Source organism: Lynx rufus, unplaced genomic scaffold (assembly GCF_022079265.1).
Source record: "Lynx rufus isolate CCGP_SWC_20201006 ecotype Redwood Valley unplaced genomic scaffold, mLynRuf1.p SCAF_2, whole genome shotgun sequence".
In the NCBI taxonomy this organism is placed as follows: Eukaryota; Metazoa; Chordata; class Mammalia; order Carnivora; family Felidae; genus Lynx; species Lynx rufus.
The window spans coordinates 32,326,203-32,342,759 of NW_025814834.1; the positions used below are offsets into that span (position 1 = coordinate 32,326,203).

At 36.3% G+C, this 16,557-nt stretch overlaps 1 protein-coding gene across 2 annotated transcripts in view; it reads left to right on the forward strand.

The window, feature by feature from the left end:
• Window positions 1–5,368: 5,368 nt before the first annotated feature.
• Window positions 5,369–16,557, forward strand: part of RAPH1 (Ras association (RalGDS/AF-6) and pleckstrin homology domains 1) — a 62,123-nt gene continuing 50,934 nt past the window's right edge. For both annotated transcript variants that reach the window (XM_047085015.1, XM_047085016.1), the window contains exons 1-3: window positions 5,369–5,560; window positions 9,608–9,713; window positions 10,524–11,029. In XM_047085015.1, coding sequence (XP_046940971.1) covers window positions 5,441–5,560; window positions 9,608–9,713; window positions 10,524–11,029 — 732 coding nt within the window. In that variant the 5' untranslated portion in view covers window positions 5,369–5,440. The remainder of the gene's footprint in view (window positions 5,561–9,607; window positions 9,714–10,523; window positions 11,030–16,557) is intronic.

Genomic DNA, 16,557 nt, shown 5'->3' on the forward strand with positions numbered 1-16,557 from the left:
ATGCCCTTGCACATCGTGGTCCCTCTGTCTAAAACACTCTTCCCCTTCTCTGCCTTGCACATTCATTCTTCAGATCTGGACTGAAGCGTCATCCCTTTCCAGTCTCCTCAAACTAAATTAAACTATAGTCACATAACATACCCCTGTTGTAGTACTTAACACAGTGTTTTATCATTGTTGGTTTCCTTGTCTGCCCCCTACTAGATTATACATTCCTTAAAGACAGAGGCTATCATGTCCATCTCTCTTCCCCCAGTGTCTAGCACACAACAGGTGTACAGCAAACATTAAATTAAATCAAAGCTTCTCTTGCCTCTTTGGAACATTGAGCATGTTAGACCTGGAGAAATGCTGTAGTGGCAGCTTTGTACTGCTGCATTCTGGGAGTTTTCATGTGGTTTTAAGTACATATATACATACATATGTATGTATGTATATATACACATAGGTATGTATATATATATTTTTTAACAAAAAAACAATTATTTTTGAATTGTTAAAGGGACAAAAGTTTCAGTAATAAATAAGGCACCTTTGTTTAATACCATGTATTTTTCTTGCCACTCTCTAAACATATGACTTGGACTTCAATTTCCATTTGTGTAATTATCTCTACATAATATTCACAGTAGTCTTCTAAATATTAGCCCCTTCCTAATAACTTTTACACAGTTAAAATACCATTTCTGAGTAAAATACCATTTCTCCCCCTACCCCTTTGCTTCTGTGTTTGAAAATACGGTTGCCTTCTGGGGGAAAAATAGACTTGGCTTTCAAAGTCATATATATGACCTTAGTCGTCTTAAAACTCACTTTTTCAAACTCTTATTTTATTTGAGTCAGTGACATGACAGTTTTATAAACACAGGCTTTCTCCTTTGCTCTTTATAATTTGTCCTACCTGGAATATATTTATTCAAATTCTTAAATCCTACTCTAAGCCCAGCCTTCTTGATAAAGATCGACATTCTATCTCACAGTGAGAAAATTGAATAGTAAACCAAAATATCTCCCAAGAGGAAATCTAATAGGGAAAATATGTTTAAATAATTAACTTCATAGAAAATTTAGTGGAAATAATATTGTTTCTTACTAAGGAATACTAAATGAATTGTTTTGTTGTGTGTAGTAGAGCTTGCTATATGTAAGTTTTAACCTGTAATAATTGAAGCACAATTATTGACTGTTATCTGTAAAATGAAACCCAACCTGCATATAAGCAACAGTGGATCATTCCCCCATTATTTTTGTTTTTACTACATGAAAAAAATAGGGGCGCCTGGGTGGCGCAGTCGGTTAAGCGTCCGACTTCAGCCAGGTCACAATCTCGCGGTCCGTGAGTTCGAGCCCCGCGTCAGGCTCTGGGCTGATGGCTCAGAGCCTGGAGCCTGTTTCCGATTCTGTGTCTCCCTCTCTCTCTGCCCCTCCCCCGTTCATGCTGTCTCTCTCTGTCCCAAAAATGAATGAACGTTGAAAAAAAAAATTTTTTTTAAAATAAATAAATAAAATAAATGTAAGTTAGCTTAAAGTATTAGTTCATTCATTATTACCTGCAATCTGTGATTATTCTCTAATAAACGTATGATTTTGAAATAATCAGGCAACCAAACCTTCTCATTACCTGACTCCTAACCCTTCCTCACTTTTTCCAGTTAGGTATTTACTAGACATCTCTCAGTCTATCTTCAAAACAGAATCTACACCCTCCCCCCACTTCCTGCTCCAAGGAATAGCAGGCAGGACTGTGTGGTTGGAGGGTAGAGTGGGAAGAGAGGTCACAGAGGTCCCTGAAGTCCAGGATTACTCAGGGTTTTCTTGATCTGCCAGTGACTATGGATTTTATTTTATATTCAGCAAGTCTGCCCTTTGGGGAATAAACCTTTTCGTTTGTGTTAGGGTACATTTATTTTTTCAGAACATAATTTCCCTCAGATGTAATGGAGCAGGGAATTAAAGTGAATATTCCCCTCACCCCCAAAGTACCTAATCTAATAGTCATAGGATAATTTAATAGTATTCTAGTATGCATTATAATTTAAAAACAAGAGTCATAAGTTCTATTTTCTTTTCCTTAATTTTTTCATCTTTGGAGGGACAGTTGACTGTTGTATTATTTTATTTGCATTTTCTGATGTTATTTCCAGTAGGGGCATTATGTTGGGAAAATTCAGATTTAGAATTGCGATCTATTTGGTGACAGGTATCAATATGTAATAAGGAATGAATTTCTGTACCAGATTTTCTGACTTTAACAGTACAGCCAAGACAACTTTGGGGGGGGGTGCTATTTGGTGTGTGTAATAATTAGAAATGATGCCATTTCTGGGTGTAGGAGAATAAAGATCAACTTCAGCTTCTAGAGAATGGAGAATGGTATTTTAGGGTGTAGATATGTTAAGAAATATTTTAGGACCTAAATTTTTTTTGGAAAAGTCTCTGGATAAGTGTCTTAAGTTAATTTTTATAGAATAACCCATGTAGTGACAGAAATTCAAGAATGGAAAAAATTGGCAAAAGTTACATAAATAGTAAAAGTCAAATAGTTGCTTCATAATTTCCATATTGCTCCCTAGCCATATTTTCCTCTACTTTAATCTGTAGTAATCCAGGTAAAACTATTAATGAAAACATTTAAAGAGATTTAATAAATCTGAATAATTATTGAGTTTGAGTAATAGGAAAAAACTCAAAATTAACACACTAGTCTTTGATGTGGAGGCTATAGTTCTGTTTAGTTCTGTGATAATTTAAAATACTTATATTCATTTTGAACTATTTCACATATGCTCTACAAAATTATATGCAAAATTATATTCCTATTTTTTTCCAGTATAGCATTTTCCTTACGGGCAATTAATTACAGTGTGTGCTCAGAAGGGAAGTGCAGGCATAATCATTATCTCAAAGCAGAATTCCTGCTAGAATATTTTAGCTTCTGGGTTATTCCAGTGTATTTAATTTTAAGATTAGGAAGGAAGAGGAAGTTGACTTTTAAATTCCAGTTTTGTTGCTTTTTGGTCTTCATTATGAAGACTGGGTATTACTACCCCTAGATGTTCTCAAGCTAGCAACTGTTATTTGAGTAATTAAATTACCTCATCAGGTTTTTCTTTGTACAAACATTTTATGTCTTTCTGGGTATATTTAGTGATTAAGTATGATATCAGTTTTCTGTTGAGATAGATCTGTAATTCATTAATGAATAAAAATCCTTGAACTATTAACACAAGTGAATTATAAAAACCAAATTTCTTTAAGACTCAAATGTATGAATTGGGGAATTAGTGGATGTATTTTCCATTTGTCAAGACAGAAAGCCCTGTTCGGGGGGCAGGGCGCCAGGGTGGCTCAGTCCTTTAAGCATCTGACTCTTGATCTCTGCTCAGGTCTTGATCTCATGGATCATGAGTTCAAGCCCCACCTCGGTCTCTGTGCTGACAATGCAGAGCCTACTTGGAATTCTCTCTCGCTCTTGCGCTCTCTCTCTTTCAAAATAAATAAACTTAAGAAAAAAAATGTCCTGATTTATACATGTTTAAGGTAGTGAAATTAAGAAATGAGAGTTATCAGTTTACATTAGAGATATTGCTAAGCTATGATCCTTTGTAGTATTAAGCTTAAGAAAATTATTTTCCTTAAGTGATTAAATGGGATATGATCTGATTTTCCACATCCTTAGAACTAAGTTCAATTTGATTTTGCAACATTATTTGACTCTGCAAAATTTTATCTAGTAAAATAAGGTTTAAAATTTAGTTTCATGATACTTCATTAGACAATGAAATTCCTCACATAGCATACAACCACATTTTAAGGATCACAATTTTGTTGATTGTTGCTTTGGAAGTATAATATGTGTACAAATTCTTATTTGAGATTAGGATATCTTTAATCTCTGAGGAATTGTTTAAACCAACTGACAGGCAGTATTCCAAATATTGCCTAGATCCACTGGAACAAAATTAGTGTTTCAGAAATGTGAGTCAAGAGTATGGAATATAAGGGGCGCCTGGGTGGCGCAGTCGGTTAAGCGTCCGACTTCAGCCAGGTCACGATCTCGCGGTCTGTGAGTTCGAGCCCCGCGTCAGGCTCTGGGCTGATGGCTCGGAGCCTGGAGCCTGTGTCCGATTCTGTGTCTCCCTCTCTCTCTGCCCCTCCCCCGTTCATGCTCTGTCTCTCTCTGTCCCAAAAATAAATAAACGTTGAAAAAAAAATTAAAAAAAAAAAACGAGTATGGAATATAAAATGATGATATTCATTGTGTCCCTGGGAAAGTTAGTAGGTATTACTCCAAGTTGAAGGTAAAGGACTTGGGGTCAAATTAATTTGGAATATGTTGCTTTAAGCAAAGGTAATCTTTACTAAAGATGTCTGAGAGAGAGCCAAGCCAAGAAACAGACTCTTAACTGTAGAGAACAAAAATGATAGTTACCAGAATGGGGAGATGGGTGAAATGGGTAATGGAGATTAAGGAGTGTACTTGTGATGAGCACTGGGTAATATATGGAATTGTTGAATCACTCTGTTGTACACCTGAAACAAATATAACACTGTATGTTAACTGTACTGAAAATTTAAAAGATTTTTCAGAGCCTTTATATTGAAATATAATAATCAGATTAATATTACTTTAAGAACTTTAAGTATCTGGTCAGTAATTGATCTTTGTTTTGTGTAATCTTTTTTGCCTCCTCAAAACAATGTGTAGGTTCCATGTCAGATATCCTATGATTAATGAGAAGGAAAATATCTCTTCTTTCATGAAATTACACTTGAAAAGTCATACATATAGGAAACTTTGTATAGGAATTTAAAGTTTTCAATTCCAGTTTTCTAAAATTTTTTAAATTTCAATCTGGTTCCTTCAATCTTGTAGTAACTAATGAGAAAATAAGATAGAAAGAATATAGGAGGAGGAACTAATTCAACAAACTAACCTAGATAAAATATTTTGTTTTGTCTTTTCTCTGAAGTGATTTTTGGACTAAAGTTTTGCAGGATACATACTTATTTGCATCTAAACAGATTTTTACAGAATAAGTGAGATAATAACTTGCTGGATTGAAGTCTTCTGAAATTGTTTCTCTGTGGTGTTTGGAGTGTTATAGGATCAGTTAGTGGAGAAAACTGTACTACCATAAAATCCTCTGATTAATGGGAGGGCTCTGCAATTTTAGAATTACTGTTAACTTGTGATTCTGGTCATAATCTGATACATTTTGCTTTTTCACAATTTCCTAAAAATTTGAGACTTAAGTGCTCATTCCTATTCACTTGTCAGTCCTGTCTCCATTAATGATTTCTAGTTCCTTTGTGTAATGTGATCTCTAGTTTTGAAGATTTAACTCCAGAAAGTTGCAATATATATCACAAGAGATACTGCATAATTTTTCAAGTTCAGCCTGTTACTCTTCATTCTACCCAAATATCTGTATTTCAGATGGAGCAGCTATCAGATGAAGAAATTGACCATGGTGCTGAAGAAGACAGTGATAAGGAAGATCAGGACCTGGACAAAATGTTTGGAGCCTGGCTAGGGGAGCTAGACAAACTCACTCAGGTTAGAAATAGTACTTGAAAAATTATTCGATGATTTTAGTCATCACTGTGTGCTAAAAGTTTACTGTGTGGACATAAGGATATGGATATAGGTTTCATTTTTAAATACTGGTACAAAGGGAAAATGTACAAAACATTCAAAAGTCAATGAATGGTAACTCTAGAACACAGTGTTATCTACTGTGGTTATTTTAAGAAGTCTAAAAACAAAAAAATACTTGTTGCAGAAGTTCTGTTCATCTAGAGGGATTACTTAAAATCTCTTTTGTAAATTGAGATTGCTAGCTAAAAAAGTTTTAAAACCTAAAATCTAAAAGTCTAAATTTTAGCAAATCTTATTACATAACTTAGTAAATACGAATATATTTTACAACATAAGTAATGTCTTCATATGCAAGTATTTTCTATTACATAATTGTAGAATACTGACAAAACTTCATTCCTGGCTGCATTTTAAAATAGTGGCAAAGCTTTTTCATCTTGTTTTATTGGATCTTGGGTTTAAAAAAGGTGGAATAGTGGGGTGCCTGGGTAGCTCATTTGAAATCCAACTCCTGATTTCAGCTCAGGTCATGATCTCACAGTTGGTAAGTTTAAGACCCACATTGGGCTCTGTGCTGACAGCATGAAGCCTGCTTGGGATCCTTTCCTCCTCTCTCTCTGCCTCTCACCCCCGTTCTCTCTCAAAAATAGGTAATAAAACATTTTTTTTTAAAGGTGGAATAGTAACTCCATGCTATTTCATTGCAAATGGCATTTCTACTGGTTTGGTACTTGTATTCTTCCCAGTGTTTTAAATTTCTTGCCATATAATGTAAAGAGCCACTCACCAAAAAAGTTGGCTCCTAACCTAATGCTGTGACTGTTTTGTTTTATAAAATTTTTTTTAATGTTTATTTATTTTTGAGAGAGACAGAGTGTGAACGAGGGAGGGGCAGCGAGAGAGGGACACAGAATTCGAAGCAGGCTCCAGGCTCTGAGTTGTCAGCACAGAGCCTGACGCAGGGCTTGAACTCATGAACCATGAGATCATGACCTGAGTGGAAGTCAAATGCTTAACTGACTGAGCTACTGGGCACCCCATTGATTTTTTTTTGTTTTTTGTTGTTGTTGTTTTTGGTTTTTTATTGTATAAATGTGTCTTTAGAGACAAAACCATTGCATGCTGTGGCTCACTGCTAACAAGTTGCTTTTCAACACTTTAGAAATTTTCAAAAAATGGTTTATGTACTTTATTAGCGGCTTAAACCTCAAGTTTTTGTTTCATTATTTTAATTTACTACAAAGTGTCATCTGTGCACCTGTATCATACATACTGTGTTAATGGGATTTTCAACTTTATATTAAATTGAGTTTAACTTCTAAGTGGTTGGTGAATCCTCTAAAATCATTTGTAAAAATTTTTGTGTATTTGCCTTTTCTTAGAAGAAGGGTCATACATAGCTTTTACAAAATTCTCATGATACTTCCCCCCACCCTGCCCAAACACCCCAAAAGAGTTAAAAACCATACTACTTGGTTACCAATTTCTTGGCGTCAAGGAGTATTTCTTACTATTTCCCTTGTTCCCCTAGCACTGTGGGCACAGCAGATAATTATAACAAGTATCTGTTTATTTGAACTGGTAAATAGATGGACTCTTAATATGTCCTCAATTATATTCAAGTTCTTTTACAGAAAATATTATCTACCTATTACTTTTCATTTCCACTGAGAGAAGCATTAGGACTTAAATTGCAGAAGAACTGGGTTTGAAGTTGAAAGAATTTCCTGACAGTTTTGTGAAACTTTGAAATAAGGCAGTGAATGGTTATAGAAATCCTTCATATGATAGCTTTAAAAACTGGTTGGACACTATCTGAATGGATTCCTTTTATCTTGAGACAAGTGAATAAAGAAGGCGCCATTCTAATCTAATTCCATGATTCTACAAAAAGACTATCCAGCATTCTTTTTGTATTTGAAATCTATTTGATTTTAAATAGAAATTAAAGTTTTAAAAGACTATTCCTAATATTTGCAAATTTATTTAAATAGACACCAACTACTGACCTTTCCCCTGAATTTCTCTGTTGTAAGCATCTTATATTCTTTATTGTAGAAAGGTTAGAGAGGAAAAGTGTCACTTAAAGAGTTAGCAAGATAACTTACAAGACACTGTCCTTAAGTACAGTGTAATTCTAGACTTACAGGCAGTATCACAGCTGGATTACATTTTGTCCTCCTCTTAATAGAGTTTGAGAAGAAAAAGGATATTCCATCGTTGTTTGAAGTTGTAGCCACTCTCTGTTGAGATCTTAGGTCTTAGAACTTCTGGGGAAGATAGTGGAGTAGGAAGATCCTAAGCTCACTTGGTCTGATAGATACAACTAGGTAACACCCACATCAGGGTAAATGACCCAGAAAATGACCTAAAGACTGGCAGAACAAACTCTCTGTAGCTAAATGTAGTGAAGAAGCCACATCCAAGAGAGAAGGAAGGGCAGAGACATGAGGGAGGGGCATCCTGGCTGTGGAGAGGGGAGAGAAGCAGATGCTCACATGAGGGACCCTGCATGAGGAAGACATATCCCCATACATTTGGCTTTGAAAACCAGAGGGGCTGAATGTCCCTTCTTATAATCAGTGGAGCTTAACACTTAGAACTTTAAAATCAGGGGGCTTGGCTCTGGGAGACCCAGAAGGGCTAGAGGAAACTGCCCATGAAGAGGCAGCACAACAAACAGCCCCACTGAGATAGAGCATAGAAACAACAGTTTGAAAAACACTTGGGGTAAAGGAGAGGAGGATTTGTTTATTAATCTCAGAAATGTTAAAGGGGACTCTGAGTGGAAAGACCAAAAGTTAGGAGTGAGAAAAGTAGGAAGCACAAAAGCAGTAAAATAAGTATTTTTATAAAAATAAGTCAAGAGATTCACAAAATAAAAGGATGTAAAGTATGACACCATACACCTAAAACATGAGGGGGAGAAGAGTAAAGAATGGGTTCAGGGGCACCTGGGTGGCCCAGTCGGTTGAGCGTCTGACTTCGGCTCAGGTCATGATCTCACAGTCTGAGTTCGAGCCCCGCATCGGGCTCTGTGCTGACAGCTCAGAGCCTGGAGCTTGCTTCAGATTCTGTGTCTACCTCTCTCTCTGCCCCTCCCCCCTCATGCTCTCTCTCTCTGTCAAAAATAAATAAACATTAAAAAAAAATTAAAAAATTAAAAAAAAGAATGGGTTCAAACTTAGGTGACCATCAACTTCATGTAGACTGCTATATACAGAAAATGTTATATACAAACCTAATGGTAACCATAAATAAAAAACCAGTAATACATATGCAAACAATAAAGAGAAAGGAATCCAAGTATATCACTAAAGAAGGCCAAAGAAAAAAAGAGACAAACCAAAATATAGATCCTAAACTATAGAGAACAAATTGATGGTTACCAAAGGGGAGGGGATTGGTATAATGAGCACTGAGTAATGTATAGAATTGTGGAATCACTATATTGTACACCTGAAACTAATATAACAGTATATATTAACTAGAATTAAAACTAAAAAAAAACAAGTTTTTAATAAAAATAAATACAAAGAAAAAAATGATCTTGGATTTCACTCATTTTGAGTCCAGAATTTTGCCTTATCTTCAGGGTACTTCATACCAAGAATGAGACTATGCTGGACCAAAAACAAATCCCTTTGAGGAGAGAGATAACAGAATTCCCTGCATTGTTCCTTTCTATTTCTTATCTTTCCATGTCCATATTCATACCCTCAGATTATAATGAATTTATATAAAATGAGTTCATCACTTGAGGTATTCGGAATGATACTCACTCTGAACTAGGATGGTCTTAAATGCCTTAAAGTTAAGTATGTATCTAACAATTGAAAAAAAAATTATAGCCAAAATAATATGAAAAACAATTACACTTTTCCTTAGGACTAGAAGGATTTTGATTTTATTAACTATTCTATGAAAGTTCACCTAATCAAACTTTATCTTTTTTATAATCGAAGCCTGAAAATAATACAACTTATTAAACTTTCTTTTTTAAAGAGCTTAGATTCTGACAAGCCCATGGAACCAGTAAAAAGATCTCCTCTTCGTCAGGAAACAAATATGGCCAATTTTTCTTATCGCTTCTCCATATACAACTTGAATGGTAAGATGTAATTGGAAATAAAATGTAAAATAGCATACTAAATTATATAATGTGGAAGCAATGCAGTTACAGTTCTGAATAGCTCAATGTAAAAACTACATGCATAACTTCAGTAAGTTCGTATATTTCTTGGTTTGTGCATTTTATTACTAATTGAAATGATCACAGAACAAACTGAACTGGAACATAACTAAAATAGTTTTCTAGTGATTAATAATTTGACCAGGTACATACTCAAGTTGGAACCCTATGACAAACTTAATTGCATTGTTGTATTTTCATTGAAATAAAGTCCAGTGAAATTACCTGTTAGTTTTTAAATCAGCTCCTCTGGCCTTTATTTAATGTATTCTGCCTAATCAACTTTATAATATTTGGAATTGACATCGTAATCTGCAATTTTTTTAGGCCTTGTATTTTTCCTTCTATGCTCTCAACTCTTCAGGTATTAACAGCTCTACCAAGGCACTGATCATATTAACAGCATATAGCCTACGGTAAAAAGTTGGATGGGGGATGTGGTTAAAACCATGGGACAGTATATGATTTTTGCATTATTTTTATCTTTCAACTCATAATTTTATTCTCTGCTGATTACTATAAATCTTAAAAGATGGACTATTTGCTTCTAAAAATTTCTCTGTGAATTTAAAACAAAAAAACTCTTAGAAATATATATTTGGTAGGCTTTAGGCCCAATAGGATACATTTCTTTGCTTCTTCCCCTGCATTCATTAGCAGATTTATAATAGAATGTATAAATTCTCATTCAGTGTGATCTGGACACATCATGTATATTGTTTATTGCAGAAGCTCTGAATCAGGGAGAAACTGTGGATCTGGATGCCCTGATGGCCGATCTTTGCTCAATAGAGCAGGAGCTCAGCAGTATTGGTGCAGGAAATAGTAAGCGTCAAATCACAGAAACAAAACCTACTCAGAAATTACCTGCTAGCCGACATGCATCAAAACATGGCACTTTGAAAGGATTGTCGTCCTCGTCTAACAGAGTAACTAAAGTGTCACATGCCAACTACTCCCTGGATGACATCACTGCACAATTAGAGCAGGCTTCCTTGAGCATGGATGAGGCTGCTCAGCAATCTGTACTAGAAGACACTAAGCCGTCAGTAACTAATCAGCACAGAAGAACAGCATCAGCAGGCACAGTGAGCGATGCTGAAGTGCGCTCTATTAGTAACTCCTCTCGTTCTAGCATCACCTCTGCAACGTCCAGCATGGACTCATTGGATATTGATAAAGTAACACGCCCTCAAGAACTGGATTTGACACATCAGGGGCAGCCAATTACTGAGGTAAGTAGATGGAACTTTTTTTCCTGGCATTTTAGTACTAAAAAAAAGGAGGAAATTATATTTTTTTAAACGTAGTTTTAATTAACTATCTTTTTTTTTCTACATTTAAAATTTGTCAAGGATCCCTCTAAGCTAAGTTTTCAAATCAGACTATAGAAGGAATATATTACCAGATACAGCAGTGTCACAATAATTAAGAGAGTTTCTTCATTTTATTCTTAGGCTGTTTGGAGCCCTTGAATTAATATCATTTGTTTCACATGATTTAAAAACTTGAAATGTGATTTATATTTGATGACATTTTGCAAAGCTGTTATAGTTGTTAAGCTGATAATAGTTGCTTTTAATATATGTTTATTATAAAACAACTTATGAAAAAGATACCTATCACCACTGTAGTCCTCCAATAGTCTATTTTGTTATCAAAGAGTAAGTGTACTGTAGTGAAAAAAGCCACTGGACTTGGAATCAGAAAACTTGGTTCCAAGTGTTATCTTTGCCACTCACTACCATTAGGACCTTAAATGAGTTATTCAACCTCTGTGGACATCAATTTCTCCTAAGTAAAATGGAGCTAATAGCACAGGGTGTACTCCTCATATGGTGGTTCAGAGAATCAAAAGGGATAATATATGTGAATGGATTTTTAAAAGACAAAGTTTTTTGGATGTGTTGGGGCAAGAGTAAGAAATGGATATATGTTAAAATGAGTTTAGCAAAAGCTGAGTTTAGTGTAGGTAAATTCTTTTTTGAATATTTTTGTCAAGAAGAAGGCAATATTATTACAGGGTAAACAGCAAGAAAGAAGAAAATCACTGTGGGCAAAATAAAGCCAGCCTTCCATTTGGCTTCTGTTTACAATGCTCTCTACCACAGGGTAAAATAATCTATTTGTGAATAGTCAATACTAAGGTAAAATCTTGGCAAACATGATATAAAGAATCACAGAGAAATTTAAAATTTACACCTATTACTCAACATTATTGATTTTCCCCCCATTGATTTAATTCATTAGATTAATTTCTATCAGTAACTCTTTGTACCCATTAATGTACCTAGCTTGTTCTGGGCACAGTGCGGCATAAAAGAAGCATGGATCATGGTGGTTTGGAGATAAACTTGAGTTTTATTGCTTGTAAAGAATATGTACATTATATCAATCTAAAAAATAAACTTTGACTTATTTAAAATGAAGCTCATTTAAGTGGTATGTATATTATATAGAGAACTTAAAAATTGATTTCTGTCTTACGGTATTTGGGGATTATATTTAGCACCAGCTCCATTTATGTCTTTTAGATTTACCCTTTGGAATATGAGCAATATTTTATTAGGGCTATGCTTTCTTGGTTATTCTGTGTTTTATATATTGATATTCCTTCTTTCTAATCAGGTTATTTTGAGTTGGGTCAAGATGTATGTAGTCAGGTTATGAACTAATCCTTAAGTATCTTTGTGTTTCATCTGTAAAAATATACTCATTATATAAATTCATACAATAAAATGAAAAATGAAAAATTCTCTCCCAGCAAACTCTTCAAATGTGACCTTGTGGCATTCATAGGCAAGGATACCTGTGTTCAGTAGTATCATGTTTAATGTAAGACTTCAGTATAAAGTTAGGTGAGTAAACCAGGAATAAAGCAGGGAAAGAGTTGAAGCCTTCTCTATCCAGCCTGTTCTTTTGCCTTGCCTGGATGAGTAGAAAAGTGGTTTAACAAATCTGGAACTTGTTTTAGTGCACTTTTTTATGGATCTAGTCTGTTCTTCAAATTAAGAAAACCAGTTGAGGCTTACTAGATTCCCAAACCCATGTATCAAATTGTCCCTACACTCAAATACAATTTTTAAAGCATATTTTAATTACATTTGCATGCATGGAGTTTAAAGAGCCCAATAGTTCTGTGAGGGTTGTTACAGAAAACACTGCTACACATGTGTACAAACATGCTATATTCTCTCAGAGGTTAAAACTGTCTGCTCTTTTAGCTGATTCTCAGGGTATTTACATCTATATCATTAAATCTATACTTCTGTTACTATTTCTTGATTTATTATAGTTATATGTGCTATCTTCTGACTTCTTGTTCTGGAAGATTAGGATTTAGACAATTCCTTTTTAGACAGCTCCTCTCCCTTCTCCCTTCCTATCCTCCCAGTGTATTTTGGTTGGGATACTATTCAGTGTTTGTATTATCATGACTGTATACATGCAGTTAGGTGCTAAATTCTATATGCCTGTCTTTTCTTTCTTTCTTTCTTTCTTTCTTTCTTTCTTTCTCTCTCTCTCTCTCTCTCTCTCTCTCTCTTTCTAAAATTTTTAGGAGAGATAGGGAGCAAGTGAGAGAGGGGTGGGGGGGGGGGAGACAGAGAATCCCAAGCAGGCTCTGCAGTGTCCGTGCACCGCCCAGTGCGGGGCTCAAACTCAGGAACTATGAGATCATGACCTGAGCCAAAATCAAGAGACGGACACTTAACCCACTGAGCCACCCAGGTGCCCCAGGCTTTATGTGCTTTTATTACATTTCCTTTCTGGGACATTACATTTTGCTTACCTGGAATTAAAACTTGTCTTTAAGTTTAAAAACATACAGTTTTTTTGTATGTTTATCACTATTTCAACTCCAAACTTTCCCCCAGTTAATTAAGTCTCTTGGTTCAAACAAAATTAGTGTTCTGTTACTATCATCTTAAAATTCTTTGTTGTCTTTTGCAGTCTTTGCTGTAGGATCATTCTTAGGTCTTTTCTCTCAGGTGGGTGAGCTTCTCCAGAGAAGATTCTTCCATTCTCCTGCATGGAGGGCATATGCTTGGCTGCCGGTGCATTAACAGCCCATTTGAGAAGGCTTGCAATGTGAGGTGGTCCTCAGTGTTCAGTATGTGAACTTCTGTCTAATCCCTTTAGGTCAGGATTTCTCAACGTTCACTACTAACATTTTGGGCTAGATAATTCTTTGTTGTGGGAGCTATCTTGTGCATTGTAGGACATTCAGCAGCGTCACTGACATCTATCCACTAGGTGCCAGGAGTACATATGCCTAGTTCAGTTGTGACAGTTGTGACAACTAGAAACATCTCCGGACATTGCTATATGTTCCCTTTAAGGCAAAAGTTCCCCTTCAAGAATCACTTTTTTTTTTTTTTAAGTTTATTTATTTTGAGAGAGAGAGCGCGCACGCACACATGATCAGGGGCAGGGCAGAGAGAGAGAGAGAGAGAGAGAGAGAGAGAGAGAGAGAGAGGATGCCAAGCAGGCTCCACGCTGTCAGCACAGAGCCTGACATGGGGCTTGATCCCATGAACCATGAGATCATGACTGGAGCCAAAATCAAGAGTTAGGTGCTTAACCGACTGAGCCACACAGGTGCCCCGAGAATCACTTTAAGTAGAAAAGGGTTAATAGCAAGTCTGAGCCCTTATTTTCATGGGAAACAATCTTGGGTGTTTTCCTTCTCCTGGCATTTTTTTTTTTAACTAGAAACTTGACTAATAAATATAGAATGTTTCCAGGTAATATTCTTTATTGCAAACTGACTCCTGATTAGTGAGTGCATATGGACTGGGAAGACTGAGTAAACTATAGAAGCCGATGAAAAGACACAGTCCTTTGTTTCCCAGTGTGCAGTGTGTCAGTTTTGTAAGTGAACATAAATACATCCCTTGAGGGATCCTAGAACCTATACTCATTGGCTGTTAAAATGTACTGCTGATTCATGTGGAGTATGAAGTTTCCCTAAGCCAGAGTGATTTCTGTACTTACCTACATGATCTCTGTCCTTTACAATGGTATGTCCACAAAAGGCTCCTGGGGGACTGTATAATCCCTTCTAAAGATAGCATGTCTCATGCTAGCATGCTTTGTCTTTCTGCAGAACTAAGTAAACTTGGTGCCAAGCTATGGTCTGTTGGGTCCTATAAGTGACTGTCAGTCTGAACTTGAGACCACTGCTGGTGGGCGAGTAAAGGAAGGAATCTGGGAATTAACTGCTTTCTTAAGTATGCTTTCAAGTAAGCCTCCTGCTTTTCTTCCCACGATCATTTCTGTTGCTTCTGGAGACTTTTGAGGTTACATGATGTACATTGGGTTGTTCCTGTGCTTTTCTCCAGTGCTGGCTCAACATTCAGCTTTCCTTGGGTCTATGAGTTGATTACCACTCAACCAAATGCTTTCTAGCTTCCAAAATTTTGTCATGTCTTGTGAGTTTGTTATTAATTTTTTTTTTAGAAAGCAACACAAGGGGTGCCTGGGTGGCTCAGTCAATTAAGCATCCAGCTCTTGATTTTGGCTCAGGTCATGATCTCACAGTTCATGAGCTTGAGCCCCCATGTCCGGCTCTGTGCTGACCGTGGAGTTGCTTGGGATTCTCTCTCCCCCTCTCTCTCTGCCCCTGTTCCGCTCATACTCTGTGCACACACGCATGGGCTCACTTGCTCTCTTTCTCTCTCTCAAAATAAATATTTTTTTAAAAGGCAACAGAAAAAAAAAAACATTTATCTTTGTTTTAGTTTGATTTGGGGAAGGAGTGGATGCATATCATTGACCATTCCTTCACAATCTCTTTCTCATGTCTATGGTCTCTTGACATTGGAGTACCCCAAGGTGCAGTCCTCAGACTGCTTTTCTATCCAAATCCAGTCTTGTGAGCTTAAGCACTGACAACTCCCACATTTTAGTACCCTATTTCGTTTTTCCCCACATTTTAATCCCTCTAAAACAGTGGTAACTGGGAGCTATTTTGCACTTCCCCCAGGGGACATTCAACAGTGTGTGGAGACATTTTTGGTTATCGCCGATAAAAGGGTGTTACTAGCACATAGTGGGTAGAAGCCAAGGGTATTGCTAAAATCCTACAACACACAGGACAGCCACCACAGCAAAGAATTATCTAACCCAAAATTGTACCGAGGTTGAGAGACCATGTTTTAGAAACAGGTGGCATTTGTCACTCACTGTCAGTGAGGTGGCAAATATATTCTGTGTGAAGTTTTCTTTTGACAGTTCCTGATGAAGATCAAGAAAGTACCAGCATTAAGTCATCTTAGACTCAAAGAAATACAAGTGTCTTTTGCCAGCACCTCCACCCTGACCTCCAGGCTCATACATCCTATCTCTAATCAGTATCTCTATTTGGACGTCTAATTGGTAGCTCAAATTTAACTCATCTAAAACTGAAATCCTGATCTTTTCTCCCAAACTAAAAGTCTGGGAGAAAAGTCTTCTCCATCATAGTCAGTGGCTCTGCTGTCCTTCTAGTGCATCAAACAAAATCCTTGGAGTCTTAGTCTACTTCTTTTCTTTCCACCCCCCATTCCAGTCGTAGCAAATTCTGTTTCCTTTACCTTCAGAATATATCCAGAATTTGATCACTTCTCATGACCCTCACTGCCACCAAGCCAACATCATTTTGATGTAGATTTTTGCAATAGCCTCCCAGCTAGTCTTCCTATATTCACCTTCCCCTTAACATCATACCATCCATACAGAAGCCAGAGTGATCCTCTTAAAAGGTAGGTTGGGTTTTACCCCT